Here is a 27,809-nt window from a genome sequence, read left to right on the forward strand (position 1 = left end):
TGTGTCAAAACATGTCTTTAAATTTGTAGTATCAAAAAAAAGGAGTATATATTTATTAGACATAATAAGTACAATATGAGGGCTATTTCTTTGGTAAAGAAACTAGAATTTCAATTTTCTGGTAATGTCAGCAGAAATGCTTTGACTCTAGGAGATGTAGATAATGATGGATGTAACGAGCTTGTCATTGGAAATGATAAAGGAGAAGTTGCTATTTTTAAGGTAAATGTTTAATATCTAAAGTTAAAAAACTGCCAACATTTCAATGTTATTTTGCTCTTTTATCAAAGCTGAAATACTTATATATATAAATAATCTCATTACAGTATAGCCACCATGGGTGTATTTTCATAACAGCCATGATAAATGAAATGTATGCAAATAGTTATCGTAGTATTTATAGAATACTCCTAAGAGTCTGCTAAGAGTGAATGACTTCATAAGGTTAAAAACGGACAAAAGGAAAGTTGGTCTTAAATTGATGAATTTCGCAAAAACTCATCTCATATTAGCCCAGATATTGTTGATCCAGACCAGTTGAATAATTTTTACTGTAATGTAGCCAATAATTCACCACAAACTTTAGAGCATTTACTTCGGACTCTTATTTGTAATACTGGTACATTTGTTTTATATCATATACAGTTGTGGTCACATAAATAGCACACTTAGCCTTTTCATATATTACTTACAAAAAACAAATTCCTGACTGATAAGAAAATATTTAAGCAGTTAATCTCCTCCTAATATGCAAGACTTTATGTTTATTTTAAAAATATATGCACATACAGAATTTCATTCCAATATTAACGTTTTAAGGCTGGACACATAAATAGCACACCTTTCATTCTTATTAAATATATCGAGTGTTAATTAGTAAGTATTATTTTAACTTTTAAATTTTTGAATATTGTCAAGAGTAGTTTTGTTTTTAGTGGGTAGAAAGAAACATTGTGGACCAGAGAGGAGAGCTCTTATTATAGAAAAGAAAAATCAAGGCTTTTCTATTTCTGCTATAGCAAAAGATTTAAATTGCTCTAGGAAAATGGTTTATAATGCTCTGGCTCTCTATGAGACCACTCAAAGCACAATGAACAAGAAAAGATTAACAAGGCCTCGAAAAACCACGTATAACATGGATAAAATTATTATTAGAATAAGCAAGGGTAATCCATTTTTAAGTTCCGCCCAAATAAAACGTAAAATAGCAGACCAATATGGCGTCAATATTTCTGCAAGAACAATAAGAAGAAGATTATGTGAAAAAGATCTCAAAGGTTGTGTAGCTAGGAAAAAACCACTTGCTTCAAAAAGAAATATTAAAAAAAGATTGGCATTTGCTAAACAACATATAAATAAGGACATTAATTTTTGGAAAACCATATTATGGAGCGATGAAACCAAGATTTGGAAATGATGGAAAATGCTATGTTAGACGTCCTCCCAATCGTGCCTTAAACCCTAGGTACACAATTAAAACTGTTAAGCATGGAGGAGGATCAATTATGATATGAGGAGCAATGTCATGGCATGGTGTTGGACCTATTCATCGTATAGAGGGAATAATGGACCAATACAAGTATAGGGAGATTTTGCAGAATGTTATGGAACCATACATGGAGCATTTTATGCCAATTACATGTAAGTTCATGCACGATAATGATCCAAAACATTCTGCAAAATCAATAAAACGATGGTTTACTAAAAATGCGGTAGATGTTTTGGAATGGCCGCCACAAAGCCCAGACCTGAACCCTCTGGAAAATTTGTGGGATCACGTTAAAACCAAAATTAAGGTATTAAATCCCTCAAATCTGGATGAACTATGGCAAAACTTCCAAGAGGCTTGGAACAGTATTCCGGCAAGCGTGTGTGCAAAATTGGTGGAGTCAATACCCAAGCGATTAAGTGAAGTTATAAAAAATAAAGGATACCCAACAAAATATTAATTGGTTTTGGTGAAAGTAAATATTTTTTAAGTGTGCTATTTAAATGGCCAGCATTTCTTTAGTTTTTTTGTTATGTTTCTTATATATTTAAAATACTCTTTTAATTTTAATTAAATACAACTCTTTGTAGAACATCTAAGCTAAATATATTATAAAAAAAAATAGAAAATGGTATTTAATATTTTTTATCGCAATTTAGAAAAGTGTGCTATTTATATGACCATAACTGTAAATCGGCAGGAAATCAGGAAAACAATTTCTGAAATAAAAAACAAAAAATCTAGTGGTGAGGTTAAAATCTCCCCTGAAGTGCTCTTGCGTCTACTTGATTAGGCTCTGGATGCCCTCTCAGTCAATTGCTGTCAACCCTTCTTGGTTTGAAAGTATGTTTCCTACTTGTTTAAAATCTTCTTTGGTAGTTCCCATATTTACGGGTAGTGAAGCTAATAGTCCTTCTAATTACCACTTAATTAGACCGTAAAAGCATGACAGGTGGAAGTGTATGATTTTATTCCGCTTGCCTTTTTGATGGTAGATAGTCGGTCCTCAAGTGGGCCAGGAAAGGTGGGTCTGTAACTTCGGTTTTTGCATTATCTTAAACCGCTTGCCATTGAAATACACGATCATTTACACTCAATGTAGCTTGAATAATGAAAGGCAAGCGATTACAATCGACCGGCTTAGTTCAAAAGATCACAAAAACCAAAAAAAATTAAAAATTGCATGTTTTTTAACTGCTTGCCAATTAGAAAAATGAAAGTTCATATTAATATATATTACGCTACAAAAATTGGCAAGTATCGGACATTAGATTAACGGTAAAAAATTTCCGAGACTCTTGTAAAATTTTTGCTAATAATTTGCAGGATCCTGAGTTGCTTGCACAGAATAATGAGTTGCTTAAACAGAATGTCGTTGGAGTCATTAATGAATAGTAAAACAAATGGCATGCATGTAGGGATGTCCGAAAATAGAGACAAGCGAAAATAATGTTGCAAAAAAAATTTGCACATTTTGTATGATTTTACACTGCTTGCCATTTCGCATGTAATGAAAGGGCGATCAGATAAGTATGTAATAAAAAAGGCAAGCATCGGAGTACAGTACAACATAAGAAAAAATAAAAAATTTGTTGCTATACCAACAAAATTCGCTAATACTGGACGATTTGACAACTGCTTGTCATTTTGAATTTAATTTTGGAATATTCAATTATATAGGATAAAAAAAAAACATTCACGTAACTGCAGGCCAACTGACAAATTCCAAGAAATAGTCCATCTTTTCTCGAAGAGACCGGCTTACACTAAATAGCAATGAAAACAATGATTACACGTGTTTCGCCCATACTAGGCATCATCAGATCCACTTGTGTATTCACTAATAAAAAAGAACAAAAAAGAAGCGGAGAACAACACTACATGATACAAATCAAGGGTAGGAATTAAGTTTGGTAAAATCGGACGGAGACTAGTTACTACATATTAAAATTATAATATAATTTAAGGAATAATTTGTTTAGGTGTCACGGATGGAATTTTGCTGGAAACTTGTGTTTATGTAGAAAACTTTTCTGGTGTCAAAAGATTTATTGTATTGGAAGTGGATGGTAGTATTATTGCTTGGTTTTTAGAATTCTTTTGTGTGCGGCTTGTGCTCGGAAGAAAATAAGACAAAGGCATATCATCCGAGTCTGCTACAGAGTCCAAGTCATTTCTTTCTTTATCTGTGCCTTTGGAAGGAAGAAAATTATCTTCTGTAAACAGGTTCCTATTTATTGGATATATTCCACACACTTCAAAATCGGTAACACCTCTGTCCATAGTCGAACAACGTTCGTATGCCTTGCCAAGTAGCTTAGAAATTTGAAAGTGAGTAATTTGCCTTCCTGGATTGTTCGTTAACCATTGGTCACATTCATCTGCATAGAACGTTTTAAGGGCCTTAAAGTAGCATCTGTCTAATGGCTGAATTCTGTGACTACTGTGTGGTGGTATCGTTAACAAATGTATGTAATTTTCTCTGCAGTAGTTCACGGCTTCTAAACTTTCAGGGGAGGAGTGATTATCCATAATCAGCAGCACAGGATGTTCTTTATCTGGCCTTACTTTAGATTTAAAATGCTTAAGCCACTGTATGAACAAAGTACTGTTTATCTATCACGAATCGGAACACATTGCAATGGATTCTCGTCGAGCACCATCCATAAGCTAATTTTTTGGTCTTTTACGGGGAAAAACTATGGTGGGAGGCACAAAGCTTCCCGCAGCACTCATGCAACAAACAGTAACAGTTTCCCCTCGTTCAGCGGATGAAATCTTTCCCACCATCCTTTTTCTCTTAGCAGTTACAATCTTTGGTATTTTATTCGGAACAGTTGATATACTGCTTTCATCCATATTAAATACAGCACTAGGAGGAAACTTAAACTCATTATAAACTTGTCAGATTTTCAAAAAATACGTTTATTTGGCATTTATTGAACCCCATCATCCGTGCGAGACTCGTAGCTGTAGGAGCTCTTAACGAAAGGTTATAGTGGCGTATTCGTATGCTATTTTTCTTAAAGCCTTGAATGTGAGACCGTAAAAACGATAATACAAATCTTTGCAATGCTTATACAAGTTGAAGCTCCATTTCTTCTAAAAAAACAGATCTAAACCTTCCTAGCTTTTTCACTACGTGTCCTGACTTTAACCTTTTTCGTAATGTAGACTCATCTATTTTTTAATTCTTTTCCTGCAGTTCTCACAGAAGAACCATTATTAATCATTCCTCTCGCAGTGTCCAACATATCCTCGGTACATATCTTACGATCGGTTTTCCTTTCATATGACCTAAAACAAAATAGGTGAGGATAAATACCAAAAAAAAATTTGATTCTTATGGGGCATAAGTCCGCAGTGCGGATTTTTACCCCACACACGACTCCGGACTTTTGCCCTAAATGTAACGGCCTCACAAAAATATTTCCTACTTTTACGTACAGCGAGGAGGCACTTACTCTTTATGCTTTACAACTAAACATAGCCTATATATTGTAAATATTATAAATGCGGATTTAAAGTAATCCGTTTTTAGTTACACATTAAATAGTATGATGAAAAAATTCTTGAACAGCATGCAAATCTGAAACTTACCTCATAATTCGCACAATTATTCACTTAAACTAGAAATATTTTTCTGGTCGATACATGCGCATGTGTAAGGCTAAAACCACTTGTTGCGACATTGTCAAATTGCAACGGATATATCAGTAAAATCATTTTCGGACTTTTGCCCCATGCGGCTTTTTGCCCCACATTACTCTGCTTCCAACTGTCAAGCTCTTACGGTCTAAATCTCTTAACTTCCAACCTAATCAAAGACCATGGAAAGACTGGTTAAGAAAAGAGTCTGCGATGGTCTTCAGCCTTTTAGAATTATAACTGTAAGAAAATTTGGGTTTCAAACATCTAAGAGTACTCAGGATGCCATTTACAGTTTCCAGAGTGTTTATTTTGGTTTGAACAAGAGAGAATGGTGCATCGGCGGCGGTCTTCTGTGATATATTCAAGGCCTTTAATTGTGTGCATCATGGAATTCTGCTGTCGAAGATGGAAATGTCTGACTTTGTTTTATCTGGTTCTTGCTTTATATCAACGACCTTTGAAAATTAATGTCTCTGAAGAATTCACTCTTTGCGGATGGCACATCAATTCTGTGGAATTGTGGGTCTACATGAAACTATAGCAAACATATTTTGGATTATCTAAGGATACAATTAGTATTATTAATTCGTATTGAATCCACTTCTTTCTCTATTTATGTAGCAGATCTGCATTGGGTCCTTACAGAAGCCAAAAAACAGCAATACGCTGATCACTCTTAGATATATCTTTCCTTTTCTCCGAGTGTTTTTTCCGTATTTCAACAAGCTTTTAATGAGGAAATTAACATGATTAATCAGTATGCACAAAATTATAACAATGCGTTTAACAAAAATAAATTGATTCAAAAATATTTGCCACCGAAAACAAATTATTATCTATATAATTCTCTTGTTTATCAATGTTTGACTGTGGATATATCGTTTATGACAATTCTCTTTAGGCTTCTCTAAATATATTCAAAAAAAAAGAAATTTGTTTGTTATTGATATAGCTTTTAGAAATCACATTACCCCGTATTTGAATAACAATTCGATTTTATTTATGTTTAATAAACGTAAATATCATATTTTTTGGTTTAGGCAGGGTGTTCCGTTGATCATGTTATAAACTTCTAGGGTAGATAGAAAACCTCAAAAAAAAAAAGAAATGTTCATATGAACATGGGTGCGGAAATGCTTTCTCAGGGAGCTAGATTTCTTTGAAGATAACCTTTACAAACTATAGTTTTCGTTTTATTGCTTCGGAGCTACTTAAGCTACCGTTACCAATTTTGAGACATAAATTATTGTGACCAGGGGCGTGAGAACTAAAGGGGTATTGGGTTTTTTTGGGTACCTACCCATTTCTCTAAGTATTCAATTTCTGCCCGTTTCGGGATCTAGATTATGATGCATAAAAAAGGTGTTCTCAGTAAAAATCGCTAAATATCACCGTTCTTGTGAAAATTGGCTAAAAGCAATTAATAAGTTAAGGCAGCACTTGATTAATTTGGTAATAAATTAACTTAAGGCATTTTTAAATGATTTTAAGTGTAATAAAAAAACAGCACATCAACAATTTTATAAACGGATACAAATTCCTATAATAATTGGCGTTATAAAAAAAACTTTAAGTAATAATTGTTCAAAATGCTGGCGACCATGCTTGATACATTTATTGTACCTACGCAGCGTTATTAAGGTTGACGTGGTTAAAAACGTCAGGCATGTTTTGTATTACTTCAGCAGCTACGGAAATTCTAGCCACCAAATCATCCTCTGATTAGACTGGAGTTTCGTAAATGAAACTTTTCATATGCCTCCCAAAGAAAAAAATCTAACGATGTTAAATCTGGGGAGTGCGCTGGCCAGATGACAGGGCCTGTGCGGCCAATCCAACGCCTTCCAAAATTTTCATTTATAAACTTGTGATTAATAAGTAAAACATGAGCTGGCGCTTCATCTTAATGTTAAACCGCTCCAAAAAATATATCATTCTTACCTTTACCAATCTTTCAACAATCTTATATACATGTTCGGCGCTTGAAAATTTCAAGCGCTCAAAACTCGTCATTGCGCTTATCAGTCCGGTCAAAGTTCGGCTGTAATTCCTCGCATACCTATGTACGTGTTAGCCGATCATGTTTACAATTTATTTCAACCTTTGGTACGAAGACGGATACAGTAATAAAATAAAAATGGTTTTCACTGTTGATCAAAAGATTAATATCATTAAATGGTATTGTCATGCGGATAGTGCAGAATTAATTGTCGACCGTTTTATATTTGCATATCCTTGCTCATCAGGATCCTACTGCTAAAACAATTTATAATATCTGGCATAAGTTTTAGCAGTCGGGATGTGTAAATCGGTGTGCTAAATGTTCTAGTGGCGCTCAGGAACCTCGTCGAACACCTGACGCTAGGATTAAAACGGAGGTCAATGTGTGTGCTTTTGTGGAAGTAAGTGAACCTTCTTCTAGCTTCCAAATTTCTGAAGAACTTAATATTCCAAGTCGTACAGTGCGTGATATTTTGAAAAGAAATAAGTACAAAGCCTATAAAATTAAAAACGCTCAAGAAATTTTTCCAGGAGATCAAATAAAACGCTTGGAGTTTTGTGAAACCTTAAGAGAAAAAAATGACGACTTCACAAGTAATATTTTATTTACAGACGAGTCATTTTTTTCTCTTTTAGGTCGACATAATTCTTCAGTCGTCAGATATTGGTCTCGGGAAAATCTACATTTGAGTGTACCATTACAAACTCAATACCCGCAAAAGGTAAATGTTTGGGCTGGTATTTTAGCCAACCACATTGTAGTGCCTTATTTTATTGATGGTACCTTAAACTCTGAGAGATATTTACTTTTACTGCAACAAAATATTATACCCGGTGCACGAAACTTGGATGATAATTTTGAGGAAATTTGGTTTTAACAAGACGGATGTCTTGCTCACAACGCTAGACAAGTGCAGGACTATTTAACAAACACTTTTCCTGAACGGCTTATTTCCACAAGAGGTACCATACCATGGCCTCCGCGGTCTTCAGATCTGACGCCTTGCGACTACTTCTTATGGGGCTATTTGACAAAAATTCTTTACCAACACCGTCATGAGAGAGCCGTTAATTTGGACGAATTGTGGCTTAGAATTATTAATATTTCTATGTCCATTACACCTGAAATGTTAGCCAATGTACGTAGAGAATTTTACGATAGGTTGGGATACTGTGAAGCCCAACAAGGAGGTGTATTTGCACACCTTATTAAATAATCCATTTAATTAGAATTATTATTTTGTTTAAGAGTTATTTTTTATTTTATTTTAGAATATTATATTTAGTTTTCACCAACGTTTTTTAAGATTTGAGCATATTAAAGTTGTTTTTTTGAATTGCGATTATGAGCACGTTAAAAAACAACATAAATTTTTATCTTTCGTGTGCGCGTGAAATACCAATACTTGATTCGAGGCTGACCTACCCATCTGCAAGCGCTTGCTAAACATCACTACGAGCAAGACGAAATTAAATTCACATTGCGAGCGGTACTGATGTTTTGTTTTTAATTTTTCTAATAAGATCTCTGACTTCCAAAATATTAGTAGGATTAAAGAAAAATGTCTCCTCCACATTTACATGTCCCATATGATCCTGAGCTGTAAATCTACTAAAAACATCCTTGGTGAGTTCAAAAGCAATGTTACAGTAGTAAGAGTTCAGTGTGTCTCCGTGTAAATTGGATTCCAATTCGAGAGTTGTGCGGCTCCTCCCCATCAACTCGTTAACAATATGCCATGATTCTTTTGATTTATTTGGTGACTCATCAATTCTCCTACGAAAGTACAAAGCTTTAGAAACAGCAATAGTGTTCCTGTAAATCCTCCTATATTTATTGAAATCGACCCGGAATGAATCATTGTTCATGGCGAATTTACGTATGTGATGCAAGGCTCTCATATTTTTCCCTGAAACTTTTAACCTCCTTGTATACAATGGCTTGTTTCACCAAATGGTTTGCAGGTCTCAAACAAAATTACCTGATTTATAGTCATATTTTTTACTTTTACAAAACGTGCTAAAACTATTTTCAGGAACTGGACAGAGTTCACAAGTCCTCTGGTCGTTTAATTAATTCTACTACCCCCGGGTGATCAAACCGTTTGCTGCGAATCAATTCTGAACTACCGTTGTTACTCTTATCAAACTTCTTCGCCGCTGCCCTGGTTACAGCAAAAATAGAATTACCCACCTTCGCGCCTAAATTTTTAAGATGATCTGCATAAATTTCTATACGTGAAAGTGCGTCTGCTGTCACTTTTTATTTACCTTTAATGTACTTTATTACGAAGTCGTACTCTTCAAGGACTAATCTAAACTTTGTAAGTCTACTGGATGGGTTTGTCATGCCAAATAAATAAACAAGAGGTCTGTGGTCTGTGTAAATGATAAATTTAATTTTCCATGGCTTGTTTCTTTTAATTTTTTTATTAACCATTGGGAATACTTCATTGAATTTGTTCAAGATAGAAAAGTGAATATTTTTTAGTTTATTATCCGCATCCAAAACTCTGTTCCAGCTGGTTCTTTGGCAAAGATACCCAAAGTTTTTGAAACAATTGAAAAAATAATTCTGTAAGTTGTCGTTTTTTTAGCCTTGATGAATGAAATCGAAACATTTTCAGGTTTTTAACAAAAGGCGCATAAAGTCTAAGCCTCTTATTTAGTTACTTAAGGTTCAACTTTACCTGTAAAGTACATTGAATTGTGTCGCTCCTTTTATACGTTATTTTAGGGTAAACAAAAATTACAGTCTATAACTGACCTAAGCTTTATAGCATGTGTCGCAGTTGGAGATATCAGAAATGAAGGAAGAAACAGTCTAGTTATAATAACAGCTGATGGATGGTGTTACATTTATGAAGTACCTAGCGATGAATCAGAAGAAATCACTGATAAGAAAAACGTAGATGAAGTAACTAACTTTACACAAAAGCCAGTTCAATTTTTATCTATTTATTTTATTCAAGGTAGATGGGCAAGGGCCTTCTTCTAACCCCCCAAATACTACTACAAATACAGAAACTCAAAGTAGTAGTGAATCTACTTTAGGGAATAAAAATGTTGGAAAAAAAAATGAACTGAAAAATCCACTAATTTGTGTTCATGTACAAAGAATACCATCTAATACAAAAGTAAGTCAGTAGATTGATTTACGTTTTAATCTATTTTGATGAGGTTAACTTTTGCATATTTATAAAACTTCTGCAAAAAGTCATGCTTTTTTTGTAAATAATAAACTAAAAATTTTCATTTAAAATTATTACAAAAATTATTACGTCTTAATTATTACAATCTGTTTAGAACATTATATTGGATGATGTAGATGGAGACGGTCAAATCGAAATGGTTCTGGGTTTAACCGATAGAGTTCTGAGATCATATCGTTTTCTTAAGAACATAGAGAAAACCGCGAATGAATTTGTAGGGGAAAAGCATCAACCTGAAGATAAATTTCTTGGTAAAAATTCCAAATTTTAGTTAAAAATATATTATGTATTCCTGCATAACATCAATTTTCAGGTAAATTTGTAGCCTTAAATAAATGGGAATGTGCAAATCAAATTGGTTCCATAACTACGCACCATTCTTATGATGGAAGACCATCTATCTTAGTGGCGCAACCTGGAGGAACATTTATGAGAATAAAGTGTCACGCAAAACATGAAAACCCTAACCAAGAACAACAACGTAGTATAAAGTAAGTTGAGTATTTGCTAAAGTATCTATTTTAAGTACTTTATTCTAGTGTTTCCATTAAATTTACAAATTGTTCTTTTGTAGTTCTGAAACAGAACCTTTTCCAGGATCAGTTGACTATCAATTCCTTGGTATCTCAAGAATGCGAAATCAAAATATATCTACTGAAATAATAGGAGATTTAAAATGTCGTTGTAAGAAAAACAACAACTTGGCTATTACTGATCAGAAAAGTTGTCCGTATGCTTTGGCTACTTTGGATGGTAGCATAATGTTGGTTCAGGATGAAGTAATATTATGGTAAGTTCTACAGTCAGCTTTTTTCGCTTATTAACAATAAGCGAAATTTAAAATTTTCCATAAACACAGGAATTAAGAGACACCGATTTGTAAATAGCAAACATAATTAGCAATATAGCTCTTATTTTCGATTATGTTTCTCTATGGTTTGAGGTAAAATTTACTAGCAAAGTCTATATATTTCAACAAGTCGGATCACTCTTTTGTTCTTCTCGAAATTCGACCCCATGCAAAAAGGCATTTTTTGCATGACCATCATGTTTGCGTGCATCTATCAATAGAATACGCGTTCGCAAAGATCTCATCGGAATTGTGTTTACGGGGGGTAATAGAAAAGTAATATTTTAAGATTAATTATGCTTAAGTTCAATTTTGGTTAATTATTACTGTAATTGAATCGTTTATTTCTGAAACACCCCAAGCGACATATTTGGTGATTTTTGTTTTTTTCCAGAATATTAAAGTTTAAACTTAAACGCATCGTTTAGTGCAGAAAAAACCGAAGTACGGCTACGCGTTATGTTTTTATTCCCCTTACGTTTAAAAGTTACGTTTTAAGTGACATCACTTGAATTGTTTCTGCATTAAACGTGTGTCATATGGCAATGACGTATAGACAATTCGTCAGATGTTTGTTTGTTTTGTTATAACCTATAAAATATTTTAGTGCAATTATTATTATTTGTTGAGGTGTTAAAATAAATTAAGCTATTGTCCTTGTTTTTGTTTGAAATTAGATGTAAAATGTTAGAAAGTGACGAACCAGTAGTCAAAAGACGGCGAGGTGTTGTGAACTCATCAAAATGTTTAAGAAATCAGGTTAAATATGGTAGAACTCATGCAAAACAATATCTAAATTATAAAGGGAATAGTGTGTCTGCAAAAACCCTTGGCAAACCATGCAGCTAAACTTTATAACGCGAATATTATTTAACACTGTATATTCGTTTATTATTATAGTTGCCCCATGAAATGCTTTATAAAAGTTGACGAAGATACTAGAAAATGTGTCTTTACAAAATTTTATGAGATGTCATCAAAAAGTGAGCAGGATATTTATATACAAGGTCGAATTGAAATATGCGGGGGGAAAAGGCGAAGGAAGATTACACAGCCAGGTATTCAAAGAAATCGCTCATATAACCACCTTATTAAGGCAAATGGTATTAATATTAAGTCTGTGTAATGTAATGTAAAGTCAAAGTGCATTTTTGAGCATACACGGAATTTCAAAAGAGCGCATGAAACGGATTAAAAAGCTTTCATGTAATAACTAAACACCCCAATATCAAAGAGGTAAAAACATTAATGTTAATGTTGTAAGCGATAGACACAGAGACGAAATAAAGGAACACATCTCATCTTTTACTGTAAAAATAACTCATTATTCCAACAAGGAGTACCAGTACCTTGATGCTAAACTTAACGTAAAAATCATGTACAACTTATTTAGGGAAAAATACGCAAATTCTCCTATCAAGTACAGCTACTACATTAAGTTTTTTAAAGAAAACTTCCAGCTTCACTTCGGAAGGCCGCAAGTGGATGTCTGCAATACATGCGAAGATTTAGACCTTAAAATAAAGAACCCCCTTTTAAATGTTGAGGCTAAACGGGTGGCAATAGCTGAAAAAATAGTACACTAGCGAAGAGCTAAAAAATTTTTCAGTGCTCTCAAAACAGCAACAGAGGAATGCCAACAGCGAGATGACTTAATCGCAATTTCATTTGACTTTATGCAAAACCTGCAGTTGCCAGAGTTTCCAACACAGATCCAAAAATCTCATCCATTCTTCTCTAAGAGACCAACATACAAAATTAACGAAAAACAAATAAAAACGCAAAGTCACGGTCTCACAACATGTAATTTAATGGGCTACACGTGTTTCGCTCTAGTTAAAGCATCATCAGGCCTAAAATAAAAATACTACTTAAACAAAACTAAAAACTTACATAAAACAATAAAAACCTTTGGAAGCCATCCACACACTTACAGTACATAAATAAACAATAATTTTAAGGTTATGAATTGTACAAAGCAGAAAATAAAAAATAAAAAGTGGGCCGCAACAACATAGACTCAACGAGAATCGAACCCGGTACAACAAGGTTATAAGTATAAGTGTAAAATCTATCGGCTATACGGACCTAATGCTAAAATAACTTAACACGTTAGCCAATGTAAATTGAAGAAAGTGACTACAAGGAAAATGTTAAACGATACTTAGCTAAATTAAATTGTTAAAAATTAAATTAGGTTCGAAAGTAAACACGTCATTCACACACACGAGAACAGGACTCTTTTTAGCTTTTGTAATTTCCATTTTCTCCAGAAGGTCAAGCTTCTTACCTTTAGGGCATTCATGAAGCATTTCAGCCCCCACCCCCGGAGAAAAATTATGAGTAGAGGCCAGCAAATGATTCGCAAACGCTGATTTGGTATCACTGACATTGGTATTTTTAAATTTTTCAAAAAGCGCTACGTGTTCTTTAATGCGTGTAGAGATTTTTCTTCCAGACTGGCCAATGTATACTGCGTTGCAATCGTCACATTTTAAAGAGTAAACTCCTGATTTAGAAAGGATGCCTGCCCTGTCCACTCTACTGACTAATTGGTTCTTTAAATTATTGACTGTCTTATACGCGATTTTTACATTTAGGGATTTAAAGAATCTTACTAAATTTACGGACATAGAACCAAAAAAGGTCAAGGATCTAAAGGAACTTATTGAGTCCTTATTATGAACAATATTGTAGGTCAATTTATATTTATTTAAAAATTTGTAATAAATTTTGTCTATTAAATAAAGGAGAAATCCGTTGTTGAGAGCAATATGTTTTATAATATTCAATTCTTTAGCGAAAGCTTCTTTTGACAAGGGGATATTAATTAATCTATAGAAAAATTAATTAAAGGAGGCAAATTTATATGAGTAGGGAGAATTTGAAGAGTACTGAATTACATTATCGGTAGTAATGGGCTTACGATATATTTCAAAAATAAGTTTATTGTTGCATTTCTTAACTAGAAGGTCAAGAAAAGACAAACAACCATCTTTTTCTTCTTCGATTGTGAATGAAATTTTAGGATGTAAGGAATTTACGAAACTAAGAAAATTTGGTAGGTCTTCATCCCTGCCATTCCAGATTATAAAAATGTCATCCACATACCTCTTATATATCGTGAGGCAATCTCTAAACCTACCCTCAACTACTGGAACTCTGGACTCATGAAAATCTCGCTTAGCAGAGGGGAAAGACAAGAACCCATAGCCAAACCCGAGACCTGCCTGAAAATTTTATTGTCAAATTGGAAAAAATTTTGGTTGATCACTATATCGAGTAAGTCCAAAAGACCCTCAATGACTATACGACTAAGAGATGTTTTTAATAGGAGAGTTCTCACTAACTTTAAACAATCTTTGGGAGGGATGCTGGGAAAAAGATTTTTTACATCTAAGGAAATAAGTTTAGAACCATGAGGGATAATAAGATTTTTCAAACTGTTGGTTAGATCAACAGAATTCTTAGTCGAATGAACACTTTTAAAGTTGGTCACCTCCCTGAGGACATTATTCAACCAATAGCATGGGGAGTTAACAAAGGAAACCACTGGTCTTATGGGAAAATTGGTCTTATGGATTTTGGGGAGACCATAAAGGATCAGAGTTTTAGGATTCATAGGATACAGCTTTTCTTTTTTAGTGTTAAAGAAATCGAGAGTTAAGCTACATCTGTCCAATGTTTGCTTAACTTTCGTAAAATACGAATTGGTGGGGTCTCTATTAACTGTAATGAAATCCTCTGAGTCCAGAAAATCCAATATCTTTTGAATATAGTCAGTCTTGGTTAGAATGACTAAGCAATTACCCTTGTCTGCTTTTGACAATATCAAATCGTTACTCTTTATTTTATTTTTTAGCGAATTTAGGTGCTTTTTATTGATGTTATTGTTTAAGCTGTTCGAGCCACATCTAGAATTTAAAAAGTTTATTATTTTAGCGCGTAAAATGTTCTTATTTCTTGTATCAGTCGTCTGCAAAACACTCTCAGCCTCCACAGCTAGTCTCCCGTGTTTGTGAGTCCACCTTATTATAAAGATTAAACTTAAGGTTAAGGTTTAGTATACTTTCTTCGTCAGAGGTAAAAATAACATCAGATAAATTTAAAAATCTTTTATGGAACTAAAAATGACAATGACCTAATTTTATTTGGTATTCCCTAAAGTTATTAGACCTAACGGTGGCTTTAAGACGGTTCAACTTATCGTTTAATTTATTAAAAGTGTTTTTAGAACTAATCTCTAATTTATCTCTCAATAAAAAGTCTAAAGTACTAAATTCCAAGTGATTTAGAAATGAGTTTAACGTGAAATAGAGGTATTTTAGTAAAGAGTTCACCTTGTTTAAAGTTCTGTAATGGCACTTCACTTCTTCCTTCAACCAAGTTGTTCTGGCGACATTCACGGCAGTTTTTGATGAATTCGTTCTTGCTTTACACCTCAGATTGATGAATTTCGGGGTCAAACCGAAAAGTAAACATTGTTGAAGAAACCATATTTTTAGCAGCAGATTCTTCCGTGCAAAAAGGTTCTTTTGGTAGTGCCGGATGAGTTTAGCTTGACTAGCATTTTCAAATCAAAAAAGTTAAGTTATTTTAGCATTAGGTCCGTATAGCCGATAGGTTTTACACTTATACTTATAACCTTGTTGTACCAGGTTCGATTCTCGTTGAGTCTATGTTGTTGCGGCCCACTTTTTATTTTTTATTTTCTGCTTTGTACAATTTATAACCTTAAAATTATTGTTTATTTATGTAAAGGTTTTTAAAGGTTTTTTTTCCAAAGGTTTTTATTGTTTTATGTAAGTTTTTAGTTTTGTTTAAGTAGTATTTTTATTTTAGGCCTGATGATGCTCTAATTAGAGCGAAACACGTGTAGCCCATTAAATTACATGTTGTGAGACCGTGACTTTGTGTTTTTATTTGTTTTTCGTTAAGTTTCCAACACAGGACAAATTTTATTTATCACAGTTAACTGTTACGTTAACTGTTAATGTTAACTGTTAAGTTTATTTTGTAATACCAACTTGAAATCTCAAAAATCCTTTTTTTATATTTATCATGAAGGTATAGCTTCCAAAGGGCCGAATGAGGTATGCTCCTTTATTTTAGATTATATTCATAAAGAAATTAATGAGAATGTAACTGAGTTGCGCTTGTTTTGTGACAATTGCCCAGGGCAAAATAAAAACCACTGCATGGTTAAAATGTGCATGGCTCTAAAATCAACAGGTCGATTTGATAAAATTTCACAGTATTTTTCAATACGCGGGCATTCTTTTCTACCCTGTGATCGGGCATTTGGGACTATAAAACGAAAGTTAAGAAGATTTGATAGGGTATATGATGTACATCAATACACTGAGCTAATGATTATTTTACTGTCAAGGAAGTTGCCACAGAAGAGATGTTAAATTTTAAAAAATGCTGGCCGAAATATTATTTATGTTCTGTATCAGATGACACTAAAAAGAAAAAAAATAGAAGCGAGAAGGGACAGTTTTCAGTTTCCCAGTACCATCACTTGATTCACGAAGAGAATGATGTTGTCAAGGCTTCCGAATTTATAGATGGATTCACCTGGCATAAATTTAGTGATTTTCGTCAACCAAAAACATGCAAGGAAATAATCAAACTACCAATTGATAAGGCATATCAAAGTCCACTACCAATAGCAGCCGTTAAAATGGATAACTTAGTAACTTTGTTGCGCTGGGTGTCTAGTGAATATCAGGACTACTACAAAAACATTTTAAACACTCATGCTCGTAAACCAGAGAAAGCTAAAAAGTAAAAAGATTTGAATAAATACCTATAATTAAGTTAAACTTTAAGATTTCTAAACCTTTGTAATAATAAAATTAATTTACTAAAATGTTAATTTGTCTTTATTGCAGAAACAACCTACCTGCAGTTTTTCAAAATCATTTTTAAAGCACGAGATATATATTTTTTTAAATCTTTTTGTTTTATACTAAATAAATACATGCCAGTTACATCTTTAGACCATCTTAAAAATAAAACAGATCCTTGTGTCAAAATTATATGTTTTTTTCACCTCCTGAAAAATTTTAAAAATGTCGCTTGTGGTGTTTCAAAAATAAACGATTCAATTGTATTAAATATGGTTGGTATTTTTAATGCGCATCCCCAGACAGCACAGATGTGTCCTATGGATATCCAAAGTCCAATTTCTACAAGTTTACCAATTTCTTTAAAAACTCCAATAGATGTCCATTGGATGATACAAATGTCACAAAAGTAGACCGCCATATGACCATTGAATAAAATTGTCCACTGGACGAATGAAATGTCAATGCAAATATGTAAAATAGCATTTCTAAAGCCCTTTTGGACGAAGTCATCGAGTAAATGAGGTAAACTTTGTCATATCCATAATATAGCGTATTCGAAAATTGAATTTGTATATCTACATAATTATGAAACAAAAAATGGATGGAGATCCCCGAGATAGCAGAGAGATATCTTTAAAAAAAATCTTAAAGATATCTTGTAATGATGTTTGTAACTTTAATGAATACCTGTAACTAGACGATTTAAGAATGTTAAGACCTATTATCTTAAATTTTAATACGTACTTGATATTTACTCATTCACATTATAATATTACCACAAAATACTGCTTATAAAATGGATAAGTTTCTTTATTAACTCAAATTATGTTTTTAGATTTCTCGAATCCATTGTACGTCCTGTATATTTAAATTACATTTTGATAGATAGGCATCTTATACAGATCGTGTTATCGTGAGCTACGTATTACCCAAAATAATGGCAACACCGCTTGGTTGCGGCTTGCAGGCGGCGGAATTTTTCGTTTTTATTTTTTGAACCGGGAGTCAGCAGACCTCACTTTGCTGTGTTACTGCACGTTGCATTAATAATTTTTGAGCGTTATTTTCGTGTTTTTTTCACTATGGCTGTTTATACCCCTTCCGAAAGAGTTCAACTAATTAAATAGTTTTATGGAGGCAATTCGGCAGTACAATGTAGAGATTTGTTTTCAGTGACATTTGAGAATAGACCGATTCCTTGTGCAAAAACGGTTTTAAATGTGGTTACAAATTTTGAGACATCTTTTTGTCTTCAAGATTTGTAAAAAATGCCACACAAAACGTCAAGAACCACCTGTTGAAGTGGTCCAGGATATAGAACGGCGGGAAGAAATGGTTTGCAGTACCCTAGAACTTGATTTGACATGGTCTACTAAAAGTGTTGGAGAGGAACTGGGAATGAGCAATAAAACTGTTGCTCGTATCTGGAAAAAATATGGGTGCAAATGTTTCAAGTATTCAAAAACTCAGGAAATATTTCCTGAAGACCAGTGGCGAAGAATGGAATTTTGTGAAACTATGATGGAAAAGGCTAATGAAAACGAATATTTTTTAAAAAATATTTTGTTTTCTGATGAATCTTCTTTTCCATTACATGGCAAACACAATCCTTTCATTGTTCGTTATTGGTCCCAGGAAAACGAGCACAGAAGTTTGCAGTTTCGTACCCAGTATCCTCAGAAATTGAATGTTTGGGCTGGTATTTTATATAGATAGGGGGGGTGACAATGTTATAGGGCCATTTTTTATTGATGGCACTTTAAACGCCCAAAAGTACCTTGAGTTGCTGCAAAACCAAGTTCTTCCTGCCATTCAAATCCTACCTGATGTAGACCTGGGATCGGTTTATTTTCAGCAAGATGGCTGTCCTGCTCATAACGCGGCTAGGGTAAAAGAACTTTTAACAAATACTTTTCCTAACCGCCTTATTAGTGGGACTGGCGACATTAAATGCCCTCCTGGATCTCCAGATTTGTCTCCAAATGACTTTTATCTGTGGGGTTACCTTAAGCAGACCATTTACAAGCATGAATTTAGTAGGGCAACAAGTTTAGAGGATTTGCGAAATAAAATTGTCGAAGATGCCAATTCCATTTTACCTGAAACTCCTTTGGAGATGCGAAATAGCTTTTGCGATAGGTTAAGTTTTTGTTTAGCGAAAGAAGGCGCTTTATTTGAGCCTTTTATTTAAAAAATGATATGTTGTTAAGTTTGTTTATAAAAGTTTTATTTCTGATTTTTTATTATATTTTTGTCAGAGTTGATATTTTATTTTTTATTAGAATAACGCTTTAATTTTCATTATGCAAAACACAGCATATTAAACATTTTAAGATTACAATTCTATGCGGGTTTTACACATTGTCATGTCTGTAAAACCCGCATTAGAATAAATATTTTAAAAATGCCTGGATTTTCGCGTAATATCCCAGTATAATTTTGGGACATTTTGTCGCCAAACGACACAGCTCTCCACGAAAGTCAGATGTTTACTAATCCCGTCCTCGGGCCGGCCGGGGCGGTGCTCTGTCGCAGGCACTCGTACACGCGCGACGTTGCAAAATTTCGCCTCTATGCGGTTTCCTATAAGTAACGAACGAAAACAAGATCTGTATGTATCTATTAAAATAAGAGTCCACAGTTCTTAAGAAAATTAATCCACTGGACTCAAATAAACTAATTATACTTTTCAAAGCATCCTTTGGAAGGCCAAGGAAATTCCATTAGATAAAATTATTCTTTTCTTATCATTCTTTCATATGCTTGGAATAAAATAAAAACTTTCTTAAAATACCTAAAAAGCATGAAAACTTATTTGCAATACTCCAGAGATATAAAAGAACCTAAATTTAAATGAAAAATAAATGAAAAATTTTTTTTTTTATTTTTCAGGCTTCTGGTTTCACAATCTTGATGTCTTCCAGACATTGTAGTTGACTTCAAATAACTTAAGGAATTTTAAAAAAAGCGTCTTTTTAAAAATCTGGAAAAAATTATTCCAAATGCCTCAATACAAATTTAAAATTTATCTTTAAAATATTATAAGGTCTGGTATATTCAAAACATGAAAAGCATACAAAATATTTGCAATACCCACAGTCATAAATACTGATATAAAATGGATGAAAGATATTTTTTAATTAATTTCTGATATATCGGGTCAATTTTTATGCCTTTCTTTCTTCACTTTTGGATTAACTCGTAATTTTATTCCACTTCAACTAAAAAAATTACAAAATTATCTATAAAAATGAAAAAAAAAACAATCCAAATGCCTGAAATAAAATAAAACTTAAATTACTTAAAAGGTCTGAAAAGTTACTGCGTTACTTGCGTAAAAAGCAATTTTACGTTTATTTCACGTTTAATTTATAATAAGTCAAACTTATTTAATTATATTAAAGTCAACAAATGTTTTGACTCTTTTTTCCGTAAAGTCGTTTAAGTGCGTAAAGTAATTTGATATTCTTGATTTTTTTAATGTTTTCTTCGCTAGTAGAAAAGATTTTGTATGTTACACGTGTGTAAAATCCTCTTTTTTTATTCATCGGAACTGAGAAGTTTCCCATTCATCAAAAAAGGATCATTTCACAGACTTGCTACATAAATAACTATTTTCTACTACCGTGCGTAAAGTATTCACTTTACACACTTCCCAAGGTTTATAAAGTTTCAGTTTTTACGCACTAGTGCCTAAACAATCTTTTTATAGTGCGTAAAGTAACTTGGTACTTTTGATTTTTTTAAATGTTTTCATCGGTAATAGAAAAGTTTTGTATGTTACACGTTCGTTATCATTATACGTAAATTCATGGGAATTGTGGAATTTTTCATTCATAAAAAAAGGATCATTTTATACACGGAGGATATAAAAAAATTACATTAAATACCTGGATTAATAACTTTAGGTACCTGGAAGGAACTTAAAATAAATTCCTACAACTTAAAATAAGTGCCTAGAATTACGTTAAAAGACGAAAACTCATATGGAACATTCTAGTTATAAAGTTTTTGCAAATTTGATCTCTTGATTTGATTGTCTTAGAATTTGATAATACACGACGTGCTTAATTTAGGAAAAAAAAATATATTTGGCAACTAAAATTTTTAAATTTTTCATTTTCATTTTTATTTCAGTCCTTTAATGAATTTTCTTATATCTTTTAGAATAATTTTTAATGTTGTTACAGGCATTTAAAAAGTGTTGTTTTTTAAATTTTAACAAAATTTTTTAATATCTTTTAGTCACTGGAGGTCGTTTATGAAGCTTTAAATTTATGAAAGAATTATTGGAACTCCAATGGATAGCTCAAAATTATCATCCATGGGATATCCATTATTAATCCATCGACGTTTTGGCTTAGTTCGTACCAATACTGGATATCCAATAATTGGAGGATGTGTGCTGTCTGAGTCATTGGGTTTCACTTGTTAAAATTTAAAAACCACAATTAAGAATGCCAATTTCCTACGAATGTCTATTTTTAAATAAACATTGTTTTTATAGCTTAACTTTTTTACCAAAATCAATATATACAGGGTGTTTCAGAACTATGGGATCAAACTTCTAGGAGGTTGTTCAGTGCAACAGTAGAATCCATTTGAGTATAGGAACCCATGTCCGGAAATGTGTCACTACGCCACTACGGCCAAAAATGGATTCTTCTGTTGCACTGAACAACCCCTAGAAGTTTGATCCCATAGTTATGAAACACCCTGTTATGTACATATTGAAAATGCTGAAATATCAATAAAAAATCAATTGGATTTTAGAAGGCTAACTCCTTCGAAATATGTATATCCCGAGGGAATTAAGTAAAACCTTTAAGTCATAGGTTTCACTGACTCAATATTCGAATTTAACCGGTAATCTAAACCTCTCACCTGCTAATTCGTAAACGTAAAGAGAGAGTAACTTAGTAAATAAAGTAACTTACCCTGGATATTTTGCGGATGGGTGCAGTAGGTCACGTTTCGAAAAATACGTGCGTAAAACAGTGTCAAATCAAAACAGGATCAATCCAGTTTTCGGTCAATGCCAGAATTGCTGCTACTCAATTCACGGCTTAACACGACCTTCTCCTTTTCTCCCACTCTTTTCGCATTCGTATTTAATATAAGGAAAGATATGTATAGTTCAGGAATATACAAAAGGTGGGAAAAGGAAAAGATGTAGGGCAAATTATGTAAAGTAAAATAAGTTATTAGCAAAACGCGTATTTTTGAATGCATAAATATTAAATACAAGTAAAGAATTAAATTAAAGTTAAAGTATCACTAAGTATTGATTAAGAGAAAATTAAAGTTAATAATTATAATTACTACAAGCATGTGATGACGAAACACATAACAAACCTTCAATGGATAACTGAAATTTTTATTTTTTACCTATTACTTTCTTGTTTTTTAATTATAAATTTTTCAAAATGTTTAGATCAGGGTTTTCCTTTTTGTGTCCCTTATTTCCTGATTCCTTATTTGAAAATTTAATTGTGTAATAAATTCGTATCCTTATAGTAAAAATATAAAATCAAAACAATTTAGTTTTATTTTTTATTATTAGCTTTTAATGCATTAGACTATGTATCGGTTTGTTTTGTAATATCTGTGCTAGAACGTATTTTTGTTATTGTTGCTTTATTTATTACATTTTTTATAAAGTTAATTCAATGAATACAATTATAATTACTCCATTATTTTTTAAATATTTGCTTTTTAACTTTTAATTAAAATTTATTGTATAAAATTTTAGGGCTATAGCTGTAGACCATCAAATTTTCGCCCTTACAAAGTTGGACGTCACAGGCAACGGATGTGATGACATAGTGGTTTGCTCCTGGGATGGTCAAACCTATATTTTAGACCAGAACAAGAATTCGGTTAGATTCCACTTGGAGGAACCCGTTCGGGCGTTTCATAGTGGTTGGTATAATGTGGATGTGGACAAACCGTCTGTCACTGCTTTGGTTTATGTTACTTTTAAAAATTCGGTGAGTCTCTATTTCCTTGAGAGCTTTTTTTCCAATAAAATGTAAATTTTTTCATAAAAATTTAATTTTTAAAATTTTTCTTATAAAATTAAGTAAATAATATAAAATTAACTATATAATCTTATATCTATTGCATATAAAGCAATTAATAGAGGAAAAATATGTGCAGGGTATCCCCTATTCCGTTATGAAAAGAGATAGAGAGATGCCGTTTTTGCGACACCGTGCTACCTTTTAATGAAACCAAAGACGCACGAATCAAATTTTCCATAGCTATCTTTAAGTTTTGTACATTTTTTTTGGGTAGAATCCAGTGGCATACTTGTATTTTCTTTAAAGGTCACTGTTTTTGAGATATTGACATAACTTCAATTTTTTTTAATGAGACACTCTATATGTTTTTTAAAATCTGTTTCCACTCTCCAACAGCTTTTCAAGAATTAGGCATAGTCCATATTTATTTTCATAAATATCGTGACAAAATGATTTTTTTCCACAAAAACTAACAATTTACAAAAAAATTGTAAATTACTTAGTCAGCAATGAAAATATTACAATGGTTTAATAAATGACAGTAAAATATTAACATTGTGTTTTATGATCAAAAGTGTAAAATGGAAAATATTAACTACTCATATGAGGTTTTGATAAGGCTAGTTATTTTCCATGGACAATGTGATTAAATAGTAGCAAGAACATGTAGAAAATTTAACGAAATATATCCAGATCTACCATTAATCAATTGTCGAAAGTTTGAAGGTTACAAAATAATTGTGTTAAGTATGACTCTACTCCTGAATTAAATAAAACAAAGCCACCAAAGAAGAAGATAATATTATAAATTTATTGGCGTATTTTACTGCATATCCACAAGCTTCAATTAGAAGTGCTAAGGATGATTTAGGTTTGTCTTAATATTGAATTTGAGAAATATTAGCCAATGCATCCACACAAATTCACCAAAATTCAGGCTTTTAAACCACAAGACTATCACAGAAGGATAGAATTCTGAATAGGCCGACTTTCTAAGAAAAATAATTTGGACCAAGTGTTGTAAGTAATTTTTTGGAAAATCTGCCATTGCAAGATTTTCGTAATTGTTGGTTTCAACTTGACGGAGCCCCGCCTCACTGTGGGGATAGTGTAATAAGAGAACTGTACGACGTGTTTGATGATAGATGGTTTAGGCATATGGGACATGGGATTGGCCGGCGAGATCGCCAGATCTGACGCTTCTTTATTTTTATTTGTGGAGTAATATAAAGAAAAGGCTGTACGCAACACCAGTAAACAGTAAAGAAGAGCTAGAGTCAGTGAGTTATTACCTATTTTGAAGAGCTATATGAAAGCGAAACTGAAAAAGCAATGAATATATTCACCAGAAAACGCTTTTATAAATGTTTAGAGAATAATGGTAGCCATTTCGAAAATTTCCTCTAATGATACTTTTTGTTTATTACTTATACGTATAACTAACGAATTATTTTGTAGTATAAATAAGCGTTTTTTAAATAAAGACAAAAACTACGCAGAATTAAAGCTAGTAAAGATAGGTATAGGAAAGTGTGATTAAAAAAGATTCAAAACAAAACAGGGAATCAAAATATCTAAAAACATATATGGGGCAGACGAGACAGTTTTACCACCAACCAAAACTCTTTATTTTTAATCTCGACACTCGCTAACGATGTTAGCATCTTCGGGAGAAGATTAAAACTGGTTTAAACACAGTATTTATTTTGAATAGAACAAGACTTTTGTATCAGGTTTATTATAAAAATTGCCTAAAAGGAACCAAATTAAAAATGCATTGAAATCCTTTTTATTATTTTTTATACCGCATAATATTGCTTTTCTTTGGCCAAAGATTAAATAGATACTGTATTTTAATGTACAGTATATATACAAGGCGAAAGGTAATAATGTCAAAATATTGAATAATTAGTAATCAGAATTGTTTCACATTAAATATTTGTAAAAAATTTGGGTATTTCTAAATTAAACTTACGTGAGTATTGACAATGCAATTCATTCAGAGAGCTCCACCATATATACAGCAAGAGATTGAGAGTACCATGAAACAAAAATGTTTACGATCTACTGTACTGACCTATCTAATAAAGATTAAGTTTACTCATCGGGGATCTCGGTCCCCTTGATTGAGTCATGCCAACAACCATCAATATAGTTACTTTATGTTTGCTAATATTTTACATACAATATATACATATCTTCTTCTTCGACGACTAGCTAGCGTCCCCTAAAATAGTTAAGGCTACCCCAGACGCTCCACTGCCGCTAAGCAGTAAGCATCTCAACACTCGGAAACTAAGATAACATATCGTCGCCCTAAAGTGTAAACCTGCCAAGTCACATTTTATCTATTTTACAGGAGAGTCAAAAAACCGCCTAAATCAACTATATTTTATCTAAATTATTGTATGTTTGCCTTGTTTTAGTGGTTTTTATTAAATAAATGATAATATAATAAAAACAATATAAAACTGTGTATAACAAACTGTTTTAAGTCAATAAATAAAAATAGGCAGGTTTGCATTTTGTGAACTCAAATTTTGGCTGGACTTGGCAGGTTATCCCCATAATAATAATTAATACCTTAATATTAAATAAAACCAAAATACTAGTAATCGTTTAATATTTTATTACAAAAAAATACTAAAATTATTTGGATTAACAAAGTAAAAACTAAGTGAAAAATAATATTATATTCTTAACATAATTTTATCCTAAATTACTTTGTTTTATGGGGCAAGTCATCATAAAATGTGGGTAGTCCCGGGGCAAAGTTTTTTTATAGCCTGTAGATCTTCATATTTTCGGGAAGCTATTTTAATTCTCTCCAAGTAAAGTGGACTTGAATCTTCTCATAAATATGTTCTAGATATTAGGCTTTTCCTTTGTAGAAGAATTTCCCACGAGTCCGGAAAATGAATTTTATAGAAAATATCTCCTTCCGGCATGTATCTCAGAGCACGAATATCAGTAACTTTCAGGTCTCCTTTAACATTACCAGGTCTGATTTTTTTATAATATTGCACACAAAAAAAATCTTTTAGACTATATCACTCGACCCCCCGTTTCATTTTAAATTTTGGGGGCCCCTGTCACCCCCGCTAGGGCTTTGCCCTCAGGGGGGCGAAACTAGCAAAAAAATGTTTCCCCCTTGAATTAAACATTGACGGGTCTGAGGATTTTTTCGCAAATGTTCTGAGGGACCCAAAATAGGCTCTGTTTCGTTTTTAAATGGCCACCCTGTATATTTAAATATAAGATAACAATATTAATTAGTATTCGCCACATTGTTTTAATTTTTTTTTTCGTTTACAGATAATCATCTACTACGACATACCTCTAAAAGATCTCATTTGTAAAAAATTTGAGCCCGAGCTTGCCAAACTAAGTGAACTTTATATAAGTAAAGACAAGACCAAAGAGGAAGCATTAAAACACGTTCAAAACATGGATAACAAGACTAGGCGTGAACTCGTTGAGTACCTATTGTACAACGCAAAGTGCTAAAAGGTTTGCCGGTTTCTTACCTTCGTATATGATGTTGTGAACATATTTTTTTGTTTTTGTCTTTTAATGGTTGTTTATATTTTATTTAGTGGGAAATATACAAATTGTTAAGTTTATGGAGAGTTCATTCTGGTTTTTTCATTTAATTTCGGTTTTTAAACCAGGAATAGTAAACACTATTAAAATGGTGGTAAGTCCAACTACTAAAAAGGTACTAAAAGTAACACAATTGCGAGTAAATAGTGTGGTAAAATCTATTCAAATCGAAATTTTCACGAGGTCCCTGTGGCGCAATGGGCAGATACACGACCTTTTACACGGGATGCCCAGGTTCAAATTTTAGCTTTTTGGTTTTTTTTTTTATTAAGCGAAAGTTGAGTACATTGTTGGTGTAACTCTGTAATTGGTTTAAAAAAATATTAATATTTCCCTTAAAATATTAATAAAAAAAACTGGGGGCATCGTTTGAGTCGATCTTTCGGCGCGTGTATCAAAGTCTCATTTGTATTTTAGTTTTCAGTTGGAATCGGCTTATGTTATTATCGTTATGACTTGCTGTTGAGCTTATAGCTTATGTTTTATGCTAAACTTTAAGAGCGATATTTATTAGGTGACTTTAGTGCTTTTTTAAAATCTTTAGATTTTAATTTCCAGTTTATGCTTAATTTTTTGTTTGATAAAAAATATTTAGAATTTTTTGCGTTTATAGGTAAGTATAGGTGATTTTTTCGAGATTTTTGTTCGAGTATAGCGTTATTGTTTATAAGTTTTTTTTAATTATATTGAGTTAAAAGTAAAATATTTGCTCAATAGAAGGCGAATAACTGCTTATTATTTTCCTTTTTTAAAGTTGTAAAACATTTTACTATTTTATGAATTTTATAGTGGGTTCCAGTCATAACTGGGTTTTATCTGGGCGTGAGCTAATTAAAATTCCAGGGGACGGCTCTTGCCTTTTTCACTCATTATCTTTTTATATACAGTGCATCCGTAAAGTAGCGAATAAATTCAATAAAAATGAAATGAACCGTTTCTGAAAAAAATGTCCGAACCTGTCGATTTTAATATTGGATTTAGGGTATTTGTACGTAGTAATTAAATATACAGGGTGACTCAAAAAAAAAGAAGATATGACGTCATCAATGTTTTTTAAATGGCAACCACCATTTTTTAATGCAGAATCAGAAAGAACGCATTTTTTACAAAGGATATGGTACAAAT

At 32.5% G+C, this 27,809-nt stretch overlaps 1 protein-coding gene across 2 annotated transcripts; it reads left to right on the plus strand.

Moving 5' to 3' along the window:
- The first annotated feature begins 75 nt into the window (after positions 1 to 75).
- On the plus strand, positions 76 to 26,704 carry LOC126740293 (KICSTOR complex protein ITFG2-like). 2 transcript variants are annotated; one of them, XM_050446251.1, is made up of 8 exons: positions 76 to 222; positions 9,879 to 10,058; positions 10,114 to 10,278; positions 10,448 to 10,604; positions 10,667 to 10,844; positions 10,928 to 11,143; positions 22,811 to 23,048; positions 26,397 to 26,704. In XM_050446251.1, exons 1-8 carry the CDS (start codon positions 76 to 78, stop codon positions 26,586 to 26,588), a joined length of 1,473 nt encoding a protein of 490 aa, XP_050302208.1. In that variant the 3' UTR covers positions 26,589 to 26,704. The 2 variants fall into 2 exon arrangements, with proteins under 2 accessions (XP_050302208.1, XP_050302209.1); XM_050446252.1 differs by lacking the exon at positions 76 to 222 and adding an exon at positions 8,112 to 8,280.
- Positions 26,705 to 27,809: the final 1,105 nt, after the last annotated feature.

The sequence above is a fragment of the Anthonomus grandis genome, chromosome 9 (assembly GCF_022605725.1).
Source record: "Anthonomus grandis grandis chromosome 9, icAntGran1.3, whole genome shotgun sequence".
In the NCBI taxonomy this organism is placed as follows: domain Eukaryota; kingdom Metazoa; phylum Arthropoda; class Insecta; order Coleoptera; family Curculionidae; genus Anthonomus; species Anthonomus grandis.

What these genes read in the sequence shown, in the direction of transcription:
- LOC126740293 (XM_050446251.1), top strand. Translation starts at nt 76, where the DNA reads ATGAGGGCTATTTCTTTGGTAAAGAAACTAGAATTTCAATTTTCTGGT. An exon ending in ATAAGAAAAACGTAGATGAA is followed by an intron (nt 10,059 to 10,113) that starts GTAACTAACTTT and finishes ATTTTATTCAAG; the next exon opens with GTAGATGGGCAAGGGCCTTC. An exon ending in CAGGATGAAGTAATATTATG is followed by an intron (nt 11,144 to 22,810) that starts GTAAGTTCTACA and finishes ATAAAATTTTAG; the next exon opens with GGCTATAGCTGTAGACCATC.